Genomic DNA, 16,696 nt, shown 5'->3' with positions numbered 1-16,696 from the left:
TCTTCTTTGGAGAATTGTCTATTTAGTTCTTTCGCCCATTTTTTGATTGGGTCATTTATTTTTCTGGGATTGAGCTGTAGGAGTTGCTTGTATATTTTTGAGATTAGTTGTTGGTCTGTTGCTTCATTTGCTATTATTTTCTCCCATTCTGAAGGCTGTCTTTTCACCTTGCTTATAGTTTCTTGTGTTGTGCAGAAGCTTTTAAGTTTAATTAGGTCCCATTTGTTTATTTTTTCTTTTATTTCCAATATTCTGGGAGGTGGGTCATAGAGGATCCTGCTGTGATGTATGTCGGAGAGTGTTTTGCCTATGTTCTCCTCTAGGAGTTTTATAGTTTCTGGTCTTACGTTTAGATCTTTAATCCATTTTGAGTTTATTTTTGTGTATGGTGTTAGAAAGTGCTCTAGTTTCATTCTTTTACAAGTGGTTGACCAGTTTTCCCAGCACCACTTGTTAAAGAGATTGTCTTTTCTCCATTGTATATTCTTGCCTCCTTTGTCAAAGATAAGGTGTCCATATGTGCATGGATTTATCTCTGGGCTTTCTATTTTGTTCCATTGATCTATATTTCTGTCTTTGTGCCAGTACCATACTGTCTTGATGACTGTGGCTTTGTAGTAGAGCCTGAAGTCAGGCAGGTTGATTCCTCCAGTTCCATTCTTCTTTCTCAAGATAGCTTTGGCTATTCGAGGTTTTTTGTGTTTCCATACAAATTGTGAAATTATTTGTTCTAGCTCTGTGAAGAATACCCTTGGTAGCTTGATAGGGATTGCATTGAATCTATAAATTGCCTTGGGTAGTATACTCATTTTCACTATATTGATTCTTCCAATCCATGAACATGGTATATTTCTCCATCTATTAATGTCCTCTTTTATTTCTTTCACCAGTGTTTTATAGTTTTCTATATATAGGTCTTTAGTTTCTTTAGGTAGATATATTCCTAAGTATTTTATTCTTTTCGTTGCAATGGTAAATGGAATTGTTTCCTTAATTTCTCTTTCTGTTTTCTCATTATTAGTGTATAGGAATGCAAGGGATTTCTGTGTGTTGATTTTATATCCTGCAACTTTACTATAGTCATTGATTAGTTCTAGTAATTTTCTGGTGGAGTCTTTAGGGTTTTCTATGTAGAGGATCATGTCATCTGCAAACAGTGAGAGTTTTACTTCTTCTTTTCCAATTTGGATTCATTTTTTTTTTCTGCTCTGATTGCTGTGGCCAAAACTTCCAAAACTATGTTGAATAGTAATGGTGAAAGTGGGCACCCTTGTCTTGTTCCTGACTTTAGAGGAAATGCTTTCAATTTTTCACCATTGAGGATAATGTTTGCTGTGGGTTTGTCATATATAGCTCTTCTTATGTTGAGGTATGTTCCTTCTATTCCTGCTTTCTGGAGAGTTTTTATCATAAATGGATGTTGAATTTTGTCAAAGGCTTTCTCTGCATCTATTGAGATAATCATATGGTTTTTATTTTTCAATTTGTTAATGTGGTGTATTACATTGATTGATTTGCGGATATTGAAGAATCCTTGCATCCCTAAGATAAAGCCCACTTGGTCATGGTGTATGATCTTTTTAATGTGTTGTTGGATTCTGATTGCTAGAATTTTGTTAAGGATTTTTGCATCTATGTTCATCAGTGATATTGGCCTGTAGTTTTCTTTTTTTGTGGCATCTTTGTCAGGTTTTGGTATTAGGGTGATGGTGGCCTCATAGAATGAGTTTGGAAGTTTACCTTCCTCTGAAATTTTCTGGAAGAGTTTGAGCAGGATAGGTGTTAGCTCTTCTCTAAATTTTTGGTGGAATTCAGCTGTGAAGCCGTCTGGACCTGGGCTTTTGTTTGCTGGAAGATTTCTGATTACAGTTTCAATTTCCGTGCTTGTGATGGGTCTGTTAAGATTTTCTATTTCTTCCTGGTCCAGTTTTGGAAAGTTGTACTTTTCTAAGAATTTGTCCATTTCTTCCACGTTGTCCATTTTATTGCCATATAATTGCTGATAGTAGTCTCTTATGATCCTTTGTATTTCTGTGTTGTCTGTTGTGATCTCTCCATTTTCATTTCTAATTTTATTGATTTGATTTTTCTCCCCTTGTTTCTTGATGAGTCTGGCTAATGGTTTGTCAATTTTATTTATCCTTTCAAAGAACCAGCTTTTGGCTTTGTTGATTTTTGCTATGGTCTCTTTTGTTTCTTTTGCATTTATTTCTGCCCTAATTTTCAAGATTTCTTTCCTTCTACTAACCCTGAGGTTCTTCATTTCTTCCTTTTCTAGTTGCTTTAGGTGTAGAGTTAGATTATTTATTTGACTTTTTTCTTGTTTCTTGAGGTATGCCTGTATTGCTATGAACTTTCCCCTTAGGACTGCTTTTACAGTGTCCCACAGGTTTTGGGTTGTTGTGTTGTCATTTTCATTCATTTCTATGCAAATTTTGATTTCTATTTTTATTTCTTCTGTGATTTGTTGGTTATTCAGCAGTGTGTTGTTCAGCCTCCATATGTTGGAATTTTTAATAGTTTTTCTCCTGTAATTGAGATCTAATCTTACTGCATTGTGGTCAGAAAAGATGCTTGGAATGATTTCAATTTTTTTCAGTTTACCAAGGCTAGATTTATGGCCCAGGATGTGATCTATCCTGGAGAAGGTTCCGTGTGCGCTTGAGAAAAAGGTGAAATTGTTTTGGGATGAAATGTCCTATAGATATCAATTAGGTCTAACTGGTCTATTGTGTCGTTTAAAGTTTGTGTTTCCTTGTTAATTTTCTGTTTAGTTGATCTATCCATAGGTGTGAGTGGGGTATTAAAGTCTCCCACTATTATTATGTTATTGTTAATTTCTCCTTTCATACTTGTTAGTATTTGTCTTACATATTGCGGTGCTCCTATGTTGGGTGCATATATATTTATAATTGTTATATCTTCTTCTTGGATTGATCCTTTGATCATTATGTAGTGACCTTCTTTGTCCCTTTTCACGGCCTTTGTTTTAAAGTCTATTTTATCTGATATGAGTATCACTACTCCTGCTTTCTTTTGGTCCCTATTTGCATGGAAAATCTTTTTCCAGCCCTTCACTTTCAGTCTGTATGTGTCCCCTGTTTTGAGGTGGGTCTTTTGTAGACAACATATGTAGGGGTCTTGTTTTTGTATCCATTCAGCTAGTCTTTGTCTTATGGTTGGGGCATTCAACCCATTTACATTTAAGGTAATTATTGATAAGTATGATCCCGTTGCCATTTACTTTATTGTTTTGGGTTCGAATTTATACACCCTTTTTGTGTTTCCTGTCTAGAGAATATCCTTTAGTATTTGTTGGAGAGCTGGTTTGGTGGTGCTGAATTCTCTCAGCTTTTGCTTGCCTGTAAAGCTTTTGATTTCTCCTTCATATTTGAATGAGATCCTTGCTGGGTACAATAATCTGGGCTGTAGGTTATTTTCTTTCATCATTGTAAGTATGTCTTGCCATTCCCTCCTGGCTTGGAGAGTTTCTATTGAAAGATCAGCTGTTATCCTTATGGGAATTCCCTTGTGTGTTATTTGTTGTTTTTCCCTTGCTGCCTTTAATATTTGTTCTTTGTGTTTGATCTTTGTTAATTTGATTAATATGTGTCTTGGGGTGTTTCGCCTTGGGTTTATCTTGTTTGGGACTCTCTGGGTTTCTTGCACTTGGGTGATTATTTCCTTCCCCATTTTAGGGAAGTTTTCAACTATTATCTCCTCAAGTATTTTCTCATGGTCTTTCTTTCTGTCTTCGTCTTCTGGGACCCCTATGATTCGAATGTTGTAGCATTTAATATTGTCCTGGAGGTCTCTGAGATTGTCCTCATTTCTTTTAATTCGTTTTTCTTTTTTCCTCTCGGATTCATTTATTTCTACCATTCTATCTTCTAATTCACTAATCCTATCTTCTGCCTCTGTTATTCTACTATTTGTTGCCTCCAGAGTGTTTTTGATCTCATTTATTGCATTATTCATTATATATTGACTCTTTTTTATTTCTTCTAGGTCCTTGTTAAACCTTTCTTGCATCTTCTCAATCCTTGTCTCCAGGCTATTTATCTGTGATTCCATTTTGATTTCAAGATTTTGGATCAATTTCACTATCATTATTCGGAATTCTTTATCAGGTAGATTCCCTATCTCTTCCTCTTTTGTTTGGTTTGGTGGGCATTTATCCTGTTCCTTTACCTGCTGGGTATTCCTCTGTCTCTTCATCTTGTTTAAATTGCTGAGTTTGGGGTGTCCTTTCTGTATTCTGGCAGTTTGCGGAGTTCTCTTTATTGTGGTGTTTCCTCACTGTGTGTGGGTTTGTACAGGTGGCTTGTCAAAGTTTCTTGGTTAGGGAAGCTTGTGTCGGTGTTCTGGTGGGTGGAGCTGGATTTATTCTCTCTGGAGTGCAATGAAGTGTCCAGTAATGAGTTATGAGATGTCTATGGTTTTGGGGTGACTTTGGGCAGCCTGTATATTGAACTCAGGGCTGTATTCCTATGTTGCTGGAGAATTTGCTTGGTATGTCTTGCCCTGGAACTTGTTGGCCCTTGTGTGGTGCTTGGTTTCAGTGTAGGTATGGAGGCATTTGATGAGCTCCTGTCAATTAATGTTCCCTGGAGTCAGGGTGTGGACTTAAGCCTCCTGCTTCCAGTTATCAGTCTTATTTTTACAGTAGTCTCAAAACTTCTCCTTCTATACAGCACCATTGATAAAATATCTAGGTTAAAGATGAAAAGTTTCTCCACCATGAGGGTCACCCAGAGAGGTTCACAGCGTTACATGGAGAAGAGAAGAGAGAGGAGGGAGTTAGAGGTGACCCGGATGAGATAAGGTGGAATCAATAGAGGAGAGAGCGGGCTAACCAGTAATCACTTACTTATGTGCACTCCACAACTGGACCACTCAGAGATGTTCACGGAGTTATACAGAGAAGAGAAGAGAAGAGGCAGGAAGGAGACAGAGGTGGCCAGGAGGATAAAAGGGGGGAATGAAAAGGAGAGAGACAGATTCAGCCAGTAATCAGTTCCCTAAGTGTACTCCACCGTCTGGAACACACAGAAATTCACAGAGTTGGGTAGAGTAGAGAGGGGTTAGGGAGGAGACACAGGCGAACCGGTTGGAGAAAAAGGAGAGTCCGAAGGGGGAGAGAGCAGTTAAGCCAGTAATCTCGCTCCCTAGTAAAAAATGGGTACTGAAGATTGGGTTCTTAAAGGTACAAAATTGGTAACAAATACCTAAAAGCAAAAATTAAAAATCTAGAGTAGAGTTTGGAATTTCAAAAATACAATGTTAAAGAAAAGAAGAAGGAAAAGAAAGAGAAACAAAACAAAAACAAACAAAGTCACAAAAATTATAAAGAAGATATAGGTACAAAATTGACCAGTTCAGATCAGATCAGTCACTCAGTCGTGTCCGACTCTTTGCGACCCCATGAATCGCAGCACACCAGGCCTCCCTGTCCATCACCAACTCCCGGAGTTCACTGGGACTCACATCCACCAAAAAGCATAAATTAAAAATCTAGAGTAGAGTTTGGAGTTTCAGGAATACAATGTTAAAGAAAAGATGAAGAGAAAGAAAGAGAGGGAAAAAAAGTCATGAAAGTTATAAAAAAAAAAAAAAAAAGGTACAAAATTGATAACAAATACCAAAAAGCTAAAATTAAAAATCTAGAGCAGAGTTTGGAATTTCAAAAATACAATGTTAAAGAAAAGAAGAAAAAAAAAAGAAAAGAAAGAAAGAGAAAAAGAAAAAAAAAAACAAGGTCACAAAAGTTATAAAAAATATATATATGAAGTTTGCTTTTTAAAAAAAAAGGGTCTCTTTTTTTTTGTGCAAAGTAATAGTAGGTTATAAAAGTGAAAATTAAAGGAGTAATAGAGGACTTAAATTTTTTTAAAAATTTAAAAAAAAAGAAAGAATCATCATAAAAATAGTAAAAAAATATATATAGGACTTTCTCTGATGTTGTTGTGGGTGGGTATTGTGGGGTCAGTTCATTTTCGGCCAGTTCCTTGTTCCAGCTTATATTTCTCAAGATCTATAGGCCCCTTCCTATGTAGTCAGTACTAACCACGGGGTTTTAATCTATTGCCTGTCGCTTCCAAGGCGTTTCCCTCTGTTATAGCTTCTTCTGTTTGCTGGTCTCTTCAGTGTCTGATTTCCATCCTGATACAAAGGGGGCGGTGGTGGACACTTTTTTTTTTTTTTAAGGCTCACGTGTTCAGTCATGCTGTGGAGAGGGAGGGACGCTGCAAACAAATGACACTGGCATGTGCTCGCAGTGCCTCGGCTACACTGGGTCTGCGCCCGCTCACGGCGCGTGTAGCCTCCCTGCCCACACTTCTCAGGCTGTAGGTTTCTCCGCTGGGAACCATCCGTGGCCCACCCTGGGCTGCTTGCACCTCCCAGGTCTAAGCCGCTCAGGTTCAGGCACTCGGATAGTCCTCAGAGGCACAGACTCAGTTGGGCCTGCGTTTTGTGCCCTTCCCAGGTCCAAGTAGCTCAGGTGATGAGGTGTTTGGCGAGCGCGGTTGCTGTGACTTATCGCCTCCCTGCTGCTCAGTTATCTGGGTGTACAACCGGCGCACCTTCTCAGGCGGATGTTGACTGTCCAGAACCCCAAGAAGTTTTAGTTAGCAAAGAAGCCTGCTTATAGTTTTGTAGATAATGTCTCTCTGGGGCTGCGATTGCCCCCTTCCGGCTCTGGCTGCCTGTCACCAGAGGGGGACCGTCTGAAGCCAGCTATCTCTGTACAGTCCTTTGTTCCATGCGCAGGCCTGGCAGTGTCTTAGGTTAGGGCTGGCTTTTCACATGGTAGATATCCCACAGTCTGCTTTGCTAGCCCAAATTATTTCGCTCAGGTAGCGCTCGGGGTATTCAGGCCAGATCCTTACTCTAAGTGATGCAGCCCGCGCCGCGCCTCCCTGCCCAGCCCCCGCTTGCTAATGGTGGATGCAGGCGTCTGCGCTGCTTCTCCGCTGGGGGAGTTACCATAGGGCTTGTAATCTGTGGGTTTTAATTGTTTATTTATTTTTCCTCCCTGTTATGTTGCCCTCTGTGCTTCCAAGGCTCAGCACAAACTCAGCAGTGAGAATGTTTCCTGGTGTTTGGAAACTTCTCTCTTTTTAAGACTCCCTTCCCGGGACGGAGCTCCGTCCCTCCCTCTTTTGTCTCTTTTTTTGTCTTTTATATTTTTTCCTACCTCCTTTCGAAGACAATGGGTTGCTTTTCTGGGTGCCTGATGTCCTCTGCCGGCATTCAGAAATTGTTTTGTGGAGTTTACTCAGCGTTTAAATGTTCTTTTGATTAATTTGTGGGAGAGAAAGTGTTCTCCCCATCCTATTCCTCTGCCATCTTAGCTCCTCCTCCCTGTTTGCACATCCAGTGTCACACACCCATTCCTAGAACTTGACTACAGAGTTATCTCAACCCCAAACTCATGACTGAGGACTGAGGATGGAGTGGTTCCCTACAGAGATTTGTTTGTATTTTTGCATTTTTAAGAGTTCTTTATACATTAAAGGTTGAGGATATTAAGCTTTTTTCTGCCTAATATGTAGAAAACGATTTTCTAGTTTATCATTTTACCCTTGACCTTTATAGTGAAATTATTATAGTGACCATTGTGACATTCAGAAATTTTATATTTTCTATAATCAAATATTCTTGGCCTTAACATTTTTTAACTTTTATGCTAGAATGACTTTCCATAAATAAGAATCTGATAAGTATTTGGCTCTATTATCCTCTTTCTATGATTAAATTTTTAATCAGTCAGGAGATGCATCCTGCTGTACATGTAACAACTCAATTTACAATGATTTAACACTAAATAAGTTTTCCTTTTTCTCAGGCAATAAGTAGTCCAGAACTGGTTTTTTGGATGTACTAGATCTTCAAAAGTCTAAGCTCATTCCACATTTTTGTACTATAATCCTTAATTACATAATTAATATATAGCATTTCCTCAAGTTCATAAATGACTACTGTAATTCTAGGCATCAAATCTGTAGTCTACTTAGAAAGAAGAAGAAAGGGCAAAACATAAAAGCTACATGCCACCTGAATCCATCTCTTTTAACAGGTAATCGATATCTTTCCTGGAGACCCATCTGCTACATTTCTCACTGGCCAGGTCGAGATCACATGACTACCCAAAAGAGCAAGGGAATCTTGAGGAAGTAAATATTTTTATCTCAACACATTGCTATCCTGAATAAAATTAGATTCTTTTATTAAACAAAGGGAAATGGACATGGCAACATCACCTGCCATAATTTTCCATGTATCATTTTTTGATATATGATATGAAACAAGGAGTTGACAATCTTTTTTCCAATTAGTTAACCAACTTTCTCAACATCTTTATTGATTTGGAATGCAACTTCATTATTTTTAAAAACACATAGAGGTTCCAATTCCAATAATAACAGTGGTGGTAGTTTAGTCTCTAAGTCATGTCTGACTCTTGCAACCCCGTGATCTGTAGACTGCCAGGTTCCTCTGTCCATAGGATTTTCCAGGCAAATCCTGAAGTGAGTTGCCATTTCTCCAGCAAGAATACTGGAGTGGGTTGCCATTTCCTTCTCCAAGGCATCTTCCTGACCCAGGAATCGAACCCAGGTCTCCTGCACTGCAGGCAAATTCTCTAACTATAATAGCAGGGAAATACCTAATAGACCAACCTTCCCCAGATAGCAAACTTGGAAAAAATATAGAAAACAACCATTGAAAACACTGAAGAGAAGAAGAAAAAGAAGACAGAAACTGGAGAGCTGTTAGTACTTGAAAGAGGGAAATGACACTGGGTGATTTTTCCCAATTTTGTAGCTTATGCTCAAGAGAAGGTCCCAATCAGTGCCATTTTTAGGCCAGAAATCTGCCATCTTACTACCTTGTAGAAGCAAAAGGAATAGTTTGGGGTTTCTGTAGCAGGTGGAAAGTGAAGAAAGACATCCCAGAAAGAAAAGAGCCACAGTAGAAGAACACCAAATTCTATATATAAACTTTTCTCAAATCTCTGCTAATCCCCTGAAATACTCACAGGGCAGTGTAGACATCAAGAAGCTCAGTTAAGATTCAAATAATTAAACAGAGATTTCACTTGGCACCTACTGCAAGAGACCAGAGTTTCAGCCAACTGAGTGTTAGTGACTCAGTCGTATCCAACTCTTTGCGACCCCATGGACTGTAGCCCACCAGGTTCCTCTGTCCATGGAATTCTCCAGACAAGAATATTGAAGTGGGTAGCCATTCCCTTCTCCAGGGCATCTTCCCAACCCAGGGATCAAGCCCACGTTGCAGACAGATTCTTTACCATCTGTGCCACCAGGGAAGCCAAATTAACCGCCCACCAAAAAATAAAAATCATACTCTTTGGAAGAATATGACAGAATCCAAAGTTTCTAACAATATCAAGGATACAATGAAAAGTCACTGCACATACAAGAATACGATATGTGACCCATATTCAAGAGGAAAGGCAATCAATGGAGATCAGTACTAAAATGACCCAGATTTTAGAATCAGCAGACAAGGATTTTAAAGTAGATATTATAACAATGGGCTTCCCTGATAGCTCAGTTGGTAAAGAACCCACCTGTAATGCAGGAGACCCTGGGTTGATTCCTGGGTCGGGAAGATCCACTGGAGAAGGGGTAGGCTACCCACTCCAGTATTCTTGGGCTTCCCTTGTGGTTCAGCTGGTAAAGAATCTGCCTACAATGCAGGAGACCTGGGTTCGATCTCTGGGTTGGGAAGATCCCCTGGAGAAGGGAAAGGCTACACACTCCAGTATTCTGGCCTAGACATTACATGGATTGCATAGTCCATGGGGTTGCAAAGAGTCGGACATGACTGAACAACTTTCACTTTCACTTTTCACTATAATAATGCTCAAGGGTCTCAGGACACCTCTCTCCTCTTACAAAGGGTATAATGAATAAGTTATGCTATTGGGCGTACAGACTAAAAACCACAATCACAGGAAACTAACCAATCTGATCACATGGGCCACAGCCTTGTCTAACTCAATGAAACTATGAGCCATGCCGTGTAGGGCCACCCAAGATAGACGGGTCATGGTGGAGAGGTCTGACAGAATGTGGTCCACTGGAGAATGGAATGGCATACCACTACAGTATTCTTGCCTTGAGAACCCCATGAACAGTATGAAAAGGCAAAAAGATAGGACACTGAAAGATGGACTCACCAGGTCAGTAGGTGCCCAATATGCTACTGGAGATCAGTGGAGAAATAACTCCAGAAAGAATGAGAAGATGGAACCAAAGCAAAAACAACACCCAGTTGTGGATGGGACTGGTGATGGAAGCAAGGTCCAATGCTGTAAAGAGCAATATTGCATAGTAACCTGGAACGTTAGGTCCATGAATCAAGGCAAATTGGAAGTGGTAAACAGGAGATGGCAAGAGTGAACATCGACATTTTTGGAATCAGCGAACTAAAATGGACTGGAATGGGTGAATTTGACTCAGATGACCATTATATCTACTACTGTGGGCAAGAATCCCTTAGAAGAAATGGAGTAGACATCATAGTAAACAAAGGAGTCCAAAATGCAGTACATGGATGCAATGTCAGAAATGACAGAATGATCTCTGTTCATTTCCAAGGCAAACCATTCAATATCACAGTAATCCAAGTCTATGCCTCGACCATTAATGCTCAAGAAGCTGAAGTTCAACAGTTCTATGAAGACCTACAAGACTTTCTAGAATTAACACCCAAAAAAGATGTCCTTTTCATTATAGGGGACTGGAATGCAAAAGTAGGAAGTCAAGAAACATGTGGAGTAACAGGCAAATTTGGCCTTGGAGTACAGAATGAAGCAGGGCAAAGGCTAATAGAGTTTTGCCAAGAGAATGCACTGGGGTGCGTTCAAAGCAAACACCCTCTTCCAACAACACAAGAGAAGACTCTACACATGGACATCACCAGATGGTCAACACCGAAATCAGATTGATTATATTCTTTGCAGCCAAAGATGGAGAAGCTCTATACAGTTAGCAAAAACAAGACTGGGAGCTGACTGCGGCTCAGATCATGAAATCTTTATTGCCAACTTCAGACTTAAATTGAAGAAAACCAATTAGAAAACCACTAGACCATTCAGGTATGACCTAATTCAAATCCCTTACTATTATACAGTGGAAGTCACAGATAGATTTAAGGGACTAGATCTGATAGACAGAGTGCCTGAAGAACTATGGAAGGAGGTTCGTGACATTGTACAGGAGACAGGGATCAAGACCATCCCCATGGAAAAGAAATGCAAAAAGCAAAATGGCTGTCTGAGGAGGCCTTACAAATAGCTGTGAAAAGAAGAGAAGTGAAAAGCAAAAGAGAAAAGGAAAGATATACCCATTTGAATGCAGAGTTCCAAAGAATAGCAAGGAGAGATAAGAAAGCATCCTCAGTGATCAGTGCAAAGAAATAGAGGAAAACAATGGAATGGGAAAGACTAGAGATCTCTTCAAGAAAATTCGAGATACCAAGGGAACATTTCATGCAAAGATGGGCTCAATAAAGGACAGAAATGGTATGGACCTAACAGAAGCAGAAAATATTAAGAGGAGGTGGCAAGAATACACAGAAGAAGTATACCAAAAAGATCTTCATGACCCAGATAATCACGATGGTGTGATCACTGACCTAGAGCCAGACATCCTGGAATGTGAAGTCAAGTGGGCCTTAGGAAGCATCACTACAAACAAAGCTAGTGGATGTGATGGAATTCTAGTTGAGCTATTTCAAATCCTGAAAGATAATGCTGTGAAAGTGCTGCACTCAATATGCCAGCAAATTTGGAAAACTCAGCAGTAGCCACAGGACTGGAAAAGGTCAGTTTTCATTCCATCCCAAAGAAAGGCAATGCCAAAGAATGCTCAAACTACCGCACAATTGTACTCATTTCACACGCTAGTAAAGTAATGCTCAAAATTCTCCAAGCCAGTCTTCAACAGTACATGAACCAGGAACTTCCAGATGTTCAAGATGGATTTAGAAAAGGCAGAGGAACCAGAGATCAAACTGCCAACATTCGTTGGATCATTGAAAAAGCGAGACAGTTCCAGAAAAACATCTATTTCTGCTTTATTGACTATGCCAAAGCCTTTGACTGTGTGGATCACAACAAACTGTGAAAAATTCTTAAAGATAGGGGAATACCAGACCACCTGGCCTTTCTCCTGAGAAATCTGTATGCAGGTCAAGAAGCAACAGTTAGAACTGGACATGGAACAACAGACTGGTTCCAAATAGGAAAAGGAGTACTTCAAGGCTGTATACTGTCACCCTGCTTATTTAACTTATATGCAGAGTACACCATGAGAAATGCTGGACCGGATGAAGCACAAACTGGAATCAAGACTGCTGGGAGAAATAGCAATAACCTCAGATATGCAGATGACACCACACTTAAGGCCGAAAACAAAGAAGAACTAAAAAGCCTCTTGATGAAAGTGAAAGAGGAGAGTGAAAAAGTTGGCTTAAAGCTCAACATTCAGAAAACTAAGAGCATGGCATCCGGTCCCATCACTTCATGGGAAATAGATGGGGAAACAGTGACCAACTTTATTTTTCAGGGCTCCAAAATCACTGCAGATGGTAATTGCAGCCATGAAATTAAAAGACACTTACTCCTTGGAAGGAAAGTTATGACCAACCTAGACAGCATATTAAAAAGCAGAGACATTACTTTGCCAACAAAGGGCTGTCTAGTCAAAGCTATGGTTTTCCCAGTAGTCATGTATGGATGTGAGAGTTGGACTATAAAGAAAGCTGAATGCCAAAGAATTGATACTTTTGAACTGTGGTGTTGGAGAAGACTCTTGAGAGTCCCTTGGACTGAAAGGAGATCCAACCAGTCTATCCTAAAGGAAATCAGTCCTGAATATTCACTGGAAGGACTGATGCTGAAGCTGAAACTCCAATGCTTTGGCCACCTGATGTGAAGAACTGACTCCTTGGAAAAGACCCTGATGCTGGGAAAGACTGAAAGCTGGAGGAGAGGGGACGACTGAGGATGAGATGGTTGGATGGCATCACCGACTCAATGGATATGGGATTGGGTGGACTCCAGGAGTTGGGGATGGACAGGGAGGCCTGGCATGCTGCAGTCTATGGGGTCGCAAAGAGTCAGACATAGCTGTGCAACTGAACTGAACTGATCGGGCATATGCCCACACATCCTCCAAAATACTGATAACTAACTAAGAATTAACCAGGCTGATGAAAGTAAGAAAAGTGATTTGGGATAGAAAATAAAGACAGGAGTTTTCATTCCCCTTGAGTAGCAAGACCAGTGACAGGTCTCTGTGCTGGTAGAGAGCTCTTGCCAAACACCTGCTTTCCAGCGCTCTTGGGTCAAAGGTGGAAGAGTTACCAGGTGTGAAATTGCATGGCTCTTTTGTAATCCTACTTATTTACCACCTTTACTAAAAATCTAACTAATCCCTCTTCAATGAAAGTTTTCCTGCAGCCCACTCTACACTGTATCCCAGTCCGTGGAGGGGAGTTTCTTTGATACCATCATGTTTCTTTCTTTCTGAAATTCAGCACAGCAGGGTAATCTCTTTGGGGAGTAGAGAGAAACTAAGGGTAGAGGCACTTCATGGAGGTTACAAAGCCTGCTACAGATAAAGCACAGTTCAGCTTTGTCAGAGCTGCAATGGATGACCATGTTAACCCACTTTTGTATCATTCAGGGAAAATAGCTTGTCCACTTGTTGCTGCGTATTCTGCAAGCAAGTTTGCTCTGGATGGGTTCTTCTCCTCTCTCAGGATGGAATATGAGGCGACCAAGGTCAATGTGTCAATCACCCTCTGTATTCTTGGCCTCATCGACACAGGTAAGGTCAAGAAATTGGAATAAATGGCCTGCAGGACTGTCTGTCTTACTGTGGTGGGTAAAGAGGGCGCTGAGCTCCCTGACGTCATCGTGTGTCAGGCACTGAAAACCAGTGACAGCACTGCTGCTGCTGCTGAGTCACTTCAGTCGTGTCCAACGCTGTGCGACCCCGTAGATGGCAGCCCACCAGGCTCCCCCGTCCCTGGGATTCTCCAGGCGAGAATACTAGTCCCCCTTTGATGAAGTGTTCTGTCACCTGTGGAGCCTCTGACTGCTCTTTGACCCTTCTCTCCATTCTGACTGCCAACTGTGCTGAGTAACACCACATTCCTCACCTGACCCTATTCTGAACACCGTATGTCCCTCATGAAAACTCAACGGCCATTACTTTCCTATGTGAGACTATTAAATATGAGTTTTTTTTCCTTAATAACATATCAGTAATTACTAAGTCACAGATGTCACAAATCCTTTGATACATGGTGCTGAGAGGGACACAGCATCATTTGGGGGAGGTATTCTTGTCGAAAACACATCATCTCATTCTAATTATGAGAACAACAGGAAAAAACCCCAAATTGAGGGGGTTTATATAGATCCTGGTGGCTTCCCTGTTGGCTCAGACAGTGAAGTGTCTGCCTGCAATGCGGGAGACCGGGGTTCTATCTCTGGGTCAGGAAGATCCCCTGGAGAAGGAAATGGCAACCCACTCCAGTATTCTTGCCTGGAGAATCCCATAGACAAAGGAACCCGGTGGGCTACCGTCCACAGGGTCGCAAAGAGTGGGACACGACTGAGCGACTTCACTTTCTTTCATACAGATCCATTGAACAGAACTCTTCTAAAGTGTCAAGGCTATGAGAGACAAGGAAAGAGTAAGAACCTGTCATAGATCAGAGAGAAAACAAGAAAAAATTACTACTAAGTGTACTCCTGGATAAGATCCTGGAACATACAAAGGACATTAGTGAAAAAATTAAGTCTGCAGTTTCATTAGTAATTTGTTCCAATTCTATCATATCTGTTGTTGATAGTTGTATAATGGTTATGTATGATGTTTTGATTGAAAGATATAAGGAAAGACTTTGCACAATTTTTAAAACTTTTCTGTAAGTCCAAATGCAAATTTATCTAAAATATGTGATAGGTATGATTTTAAAAACTTTATTGAAGGGACTTCCCTGGCAGTCCAGTGGTTAAGACTCCACATTTTCACTGCAGGGGGCATGGGTTTGATCCCTAATCAGGGAACTAAGATCCCGCACTCTGCACAGCCAAATAAATTTTTTAAAAAACTGAATACAGTGAGTAGTAGTTACAGAACAAAAGAGAGAGAAAGACACAGACACACAGTGAAACAAGAAGGGGTGGAGAAACAGAGAAGCTGGGCAAGAAGGACACAAATCCTAGGAGGAGAGAGCAGGTAATAATAGTTTCCCTCCAAGTGAAAGTGGTTGGTGTTGCCAAGGGAGCAAAGGCCTGGATTCCTGTGTCTCTTCCTTTTACAAGTCAGTCCTCATTATCACACCTCACTCTGGTTTTGCTCATTGACTCTTCCCATCACATGACTTCTATCTGCATTCTACTCCCCAATATTACTCCCTCACTCCAACCAAAACACCCAAGAGAGGAGTCTGATTCATTCAAATCACTCAACTAGTAACCTCCAGTTGCCCCCACAAATTTCCATCCAGGAAGACAAAGTCCATATGAACACTAAGATTCTCTTTGCCTAATAGGCCCTCAACATACCCAGTCTTCTCCATGTATTCCCAACACGGCCCGAGCAAGCACTGGCCAGCAGCCCATAAAAGCTAAGCTGCTGGTGTCTGCAGGCCTTCCATCACATAGACTCTACTCGTCTTGGATAACCACACTCTTCTCTTCTCGCTCTACAGACACAGCCATGAAGGCAGTTGCTGGGATATTTAATGCAAAAGCATCTCCAAAGGAAGAATGTGCCCTGGAGATTATCAAAGGGGGAACTCTGCGCCAAGATGAAGTATATTATGACAGTTCAATCTTGACTCCTCTCCTGCTGAGAAATCCAGGAAGGAAGATCATGGAATTTTTCTTCTTGAAGAAATATAATATGGAAAGATTTATAAACAACTAGGCACTTCCTGAGGGCTAGGCATCATAAAGGGAGCTTGGAACAATCCAGCCTGGTATTTATCCGAGCTCCATCATGAAGGTATCTCCCCAGAGAGATAAGTGAGTGCCCCCAGGGGACCGCAAGTCACACAGCACATCCCACAATTTAAAGGAGTCCCTCTAACATTTGTGGAAAGGTGATCATAATGAATGCCATGAATCAACAGTTGTGAAATTGACTGTAACCATAGATATAACTACAAGATACTTACATCAAGTTTACCTCAAAGGTAATAAGGCTATATTTAATCAATATTAATTCTGATAAAGGTTACATAAACTTTGTAAATTCATACCTCATTGGCTTTAACTTCAGTTCATTCAGCATGATTCCATTAAAAACTATAACCTATACACGTGAGATTTTTAGTGTACATTTCTTATTTTGTGATATGAACCTCTTATGTGCTTCTGAGTTGAAGAAATCATCCTACTTCATTTAGTGAACATAGCATCTTCACAATTTTGTATATTTCAGATGCTCTTTATATTCTTTCATACTGTTCATCTGGAACGGAGAACATCTGAACGTGAATAAACAGAGCAAACACAGAGAAGTGGAGGTCCCTGTGGTTCTATGAAGCCACAGAATCTACACCTGTTCAATGTACTCACAGTGCATCAAGCATCTATAATTTACATGTGAACACTCAATATTAGACGTTTGTTGAGGACAGG

General features: G+C 40.4%; 1 protein-coding gene across 3 annotated transcripts in view; it reads left to right on the top strand.

Moving 5' to 3' along the window:
• HSD11B1 (hydroxysteroid 11-beta dehydrogenase 1) overlaps positions 1 to 16,379 on the top strand; it is a 76,362-nt gene extending 59,983 nt beyond the window's left edge. For 2 of the 3 annotated variants that reach the window (XM_010813541.4, XM_059875240.1), the window contains exons 6-7: positions 13,722 to 13,865; positions 15,763 to 16,379. In XM_010813541.4, the coding sequence (XP_010811843.1) occupies positions 13,722 to 13,865; positions 15,763 to 15,980 (362 nt within the window). In that variant the 3' untranslated portion in view covers positions 15,981 to 16,379. 3 annotated transcript variants of the gene reach the window in all.
• Positions 16,380 to 16,696: the final 317 nt, after the last annotated feature.

The sequence above is a fragment of the Bos taurus genome, chromosome 16 (assembly GCF_002263795.3).
Source record: "Bos taurus isolate L1 Dominette 01449 registration number 42190680 breed Hereford chromosome 16, ARS-UCD2.0, whole genome shotgun sequence".
Lineage (NCBI taxonomy): Eukaryota > Metazoa > Chordata > Mammalia > Artiodactyla > Bovidae > Bos > Bos taurus.
Note: the sequence above shows the minus strand (reverse complement) of the source record. Positions and strands in the feature narration are given on the sequence as shown.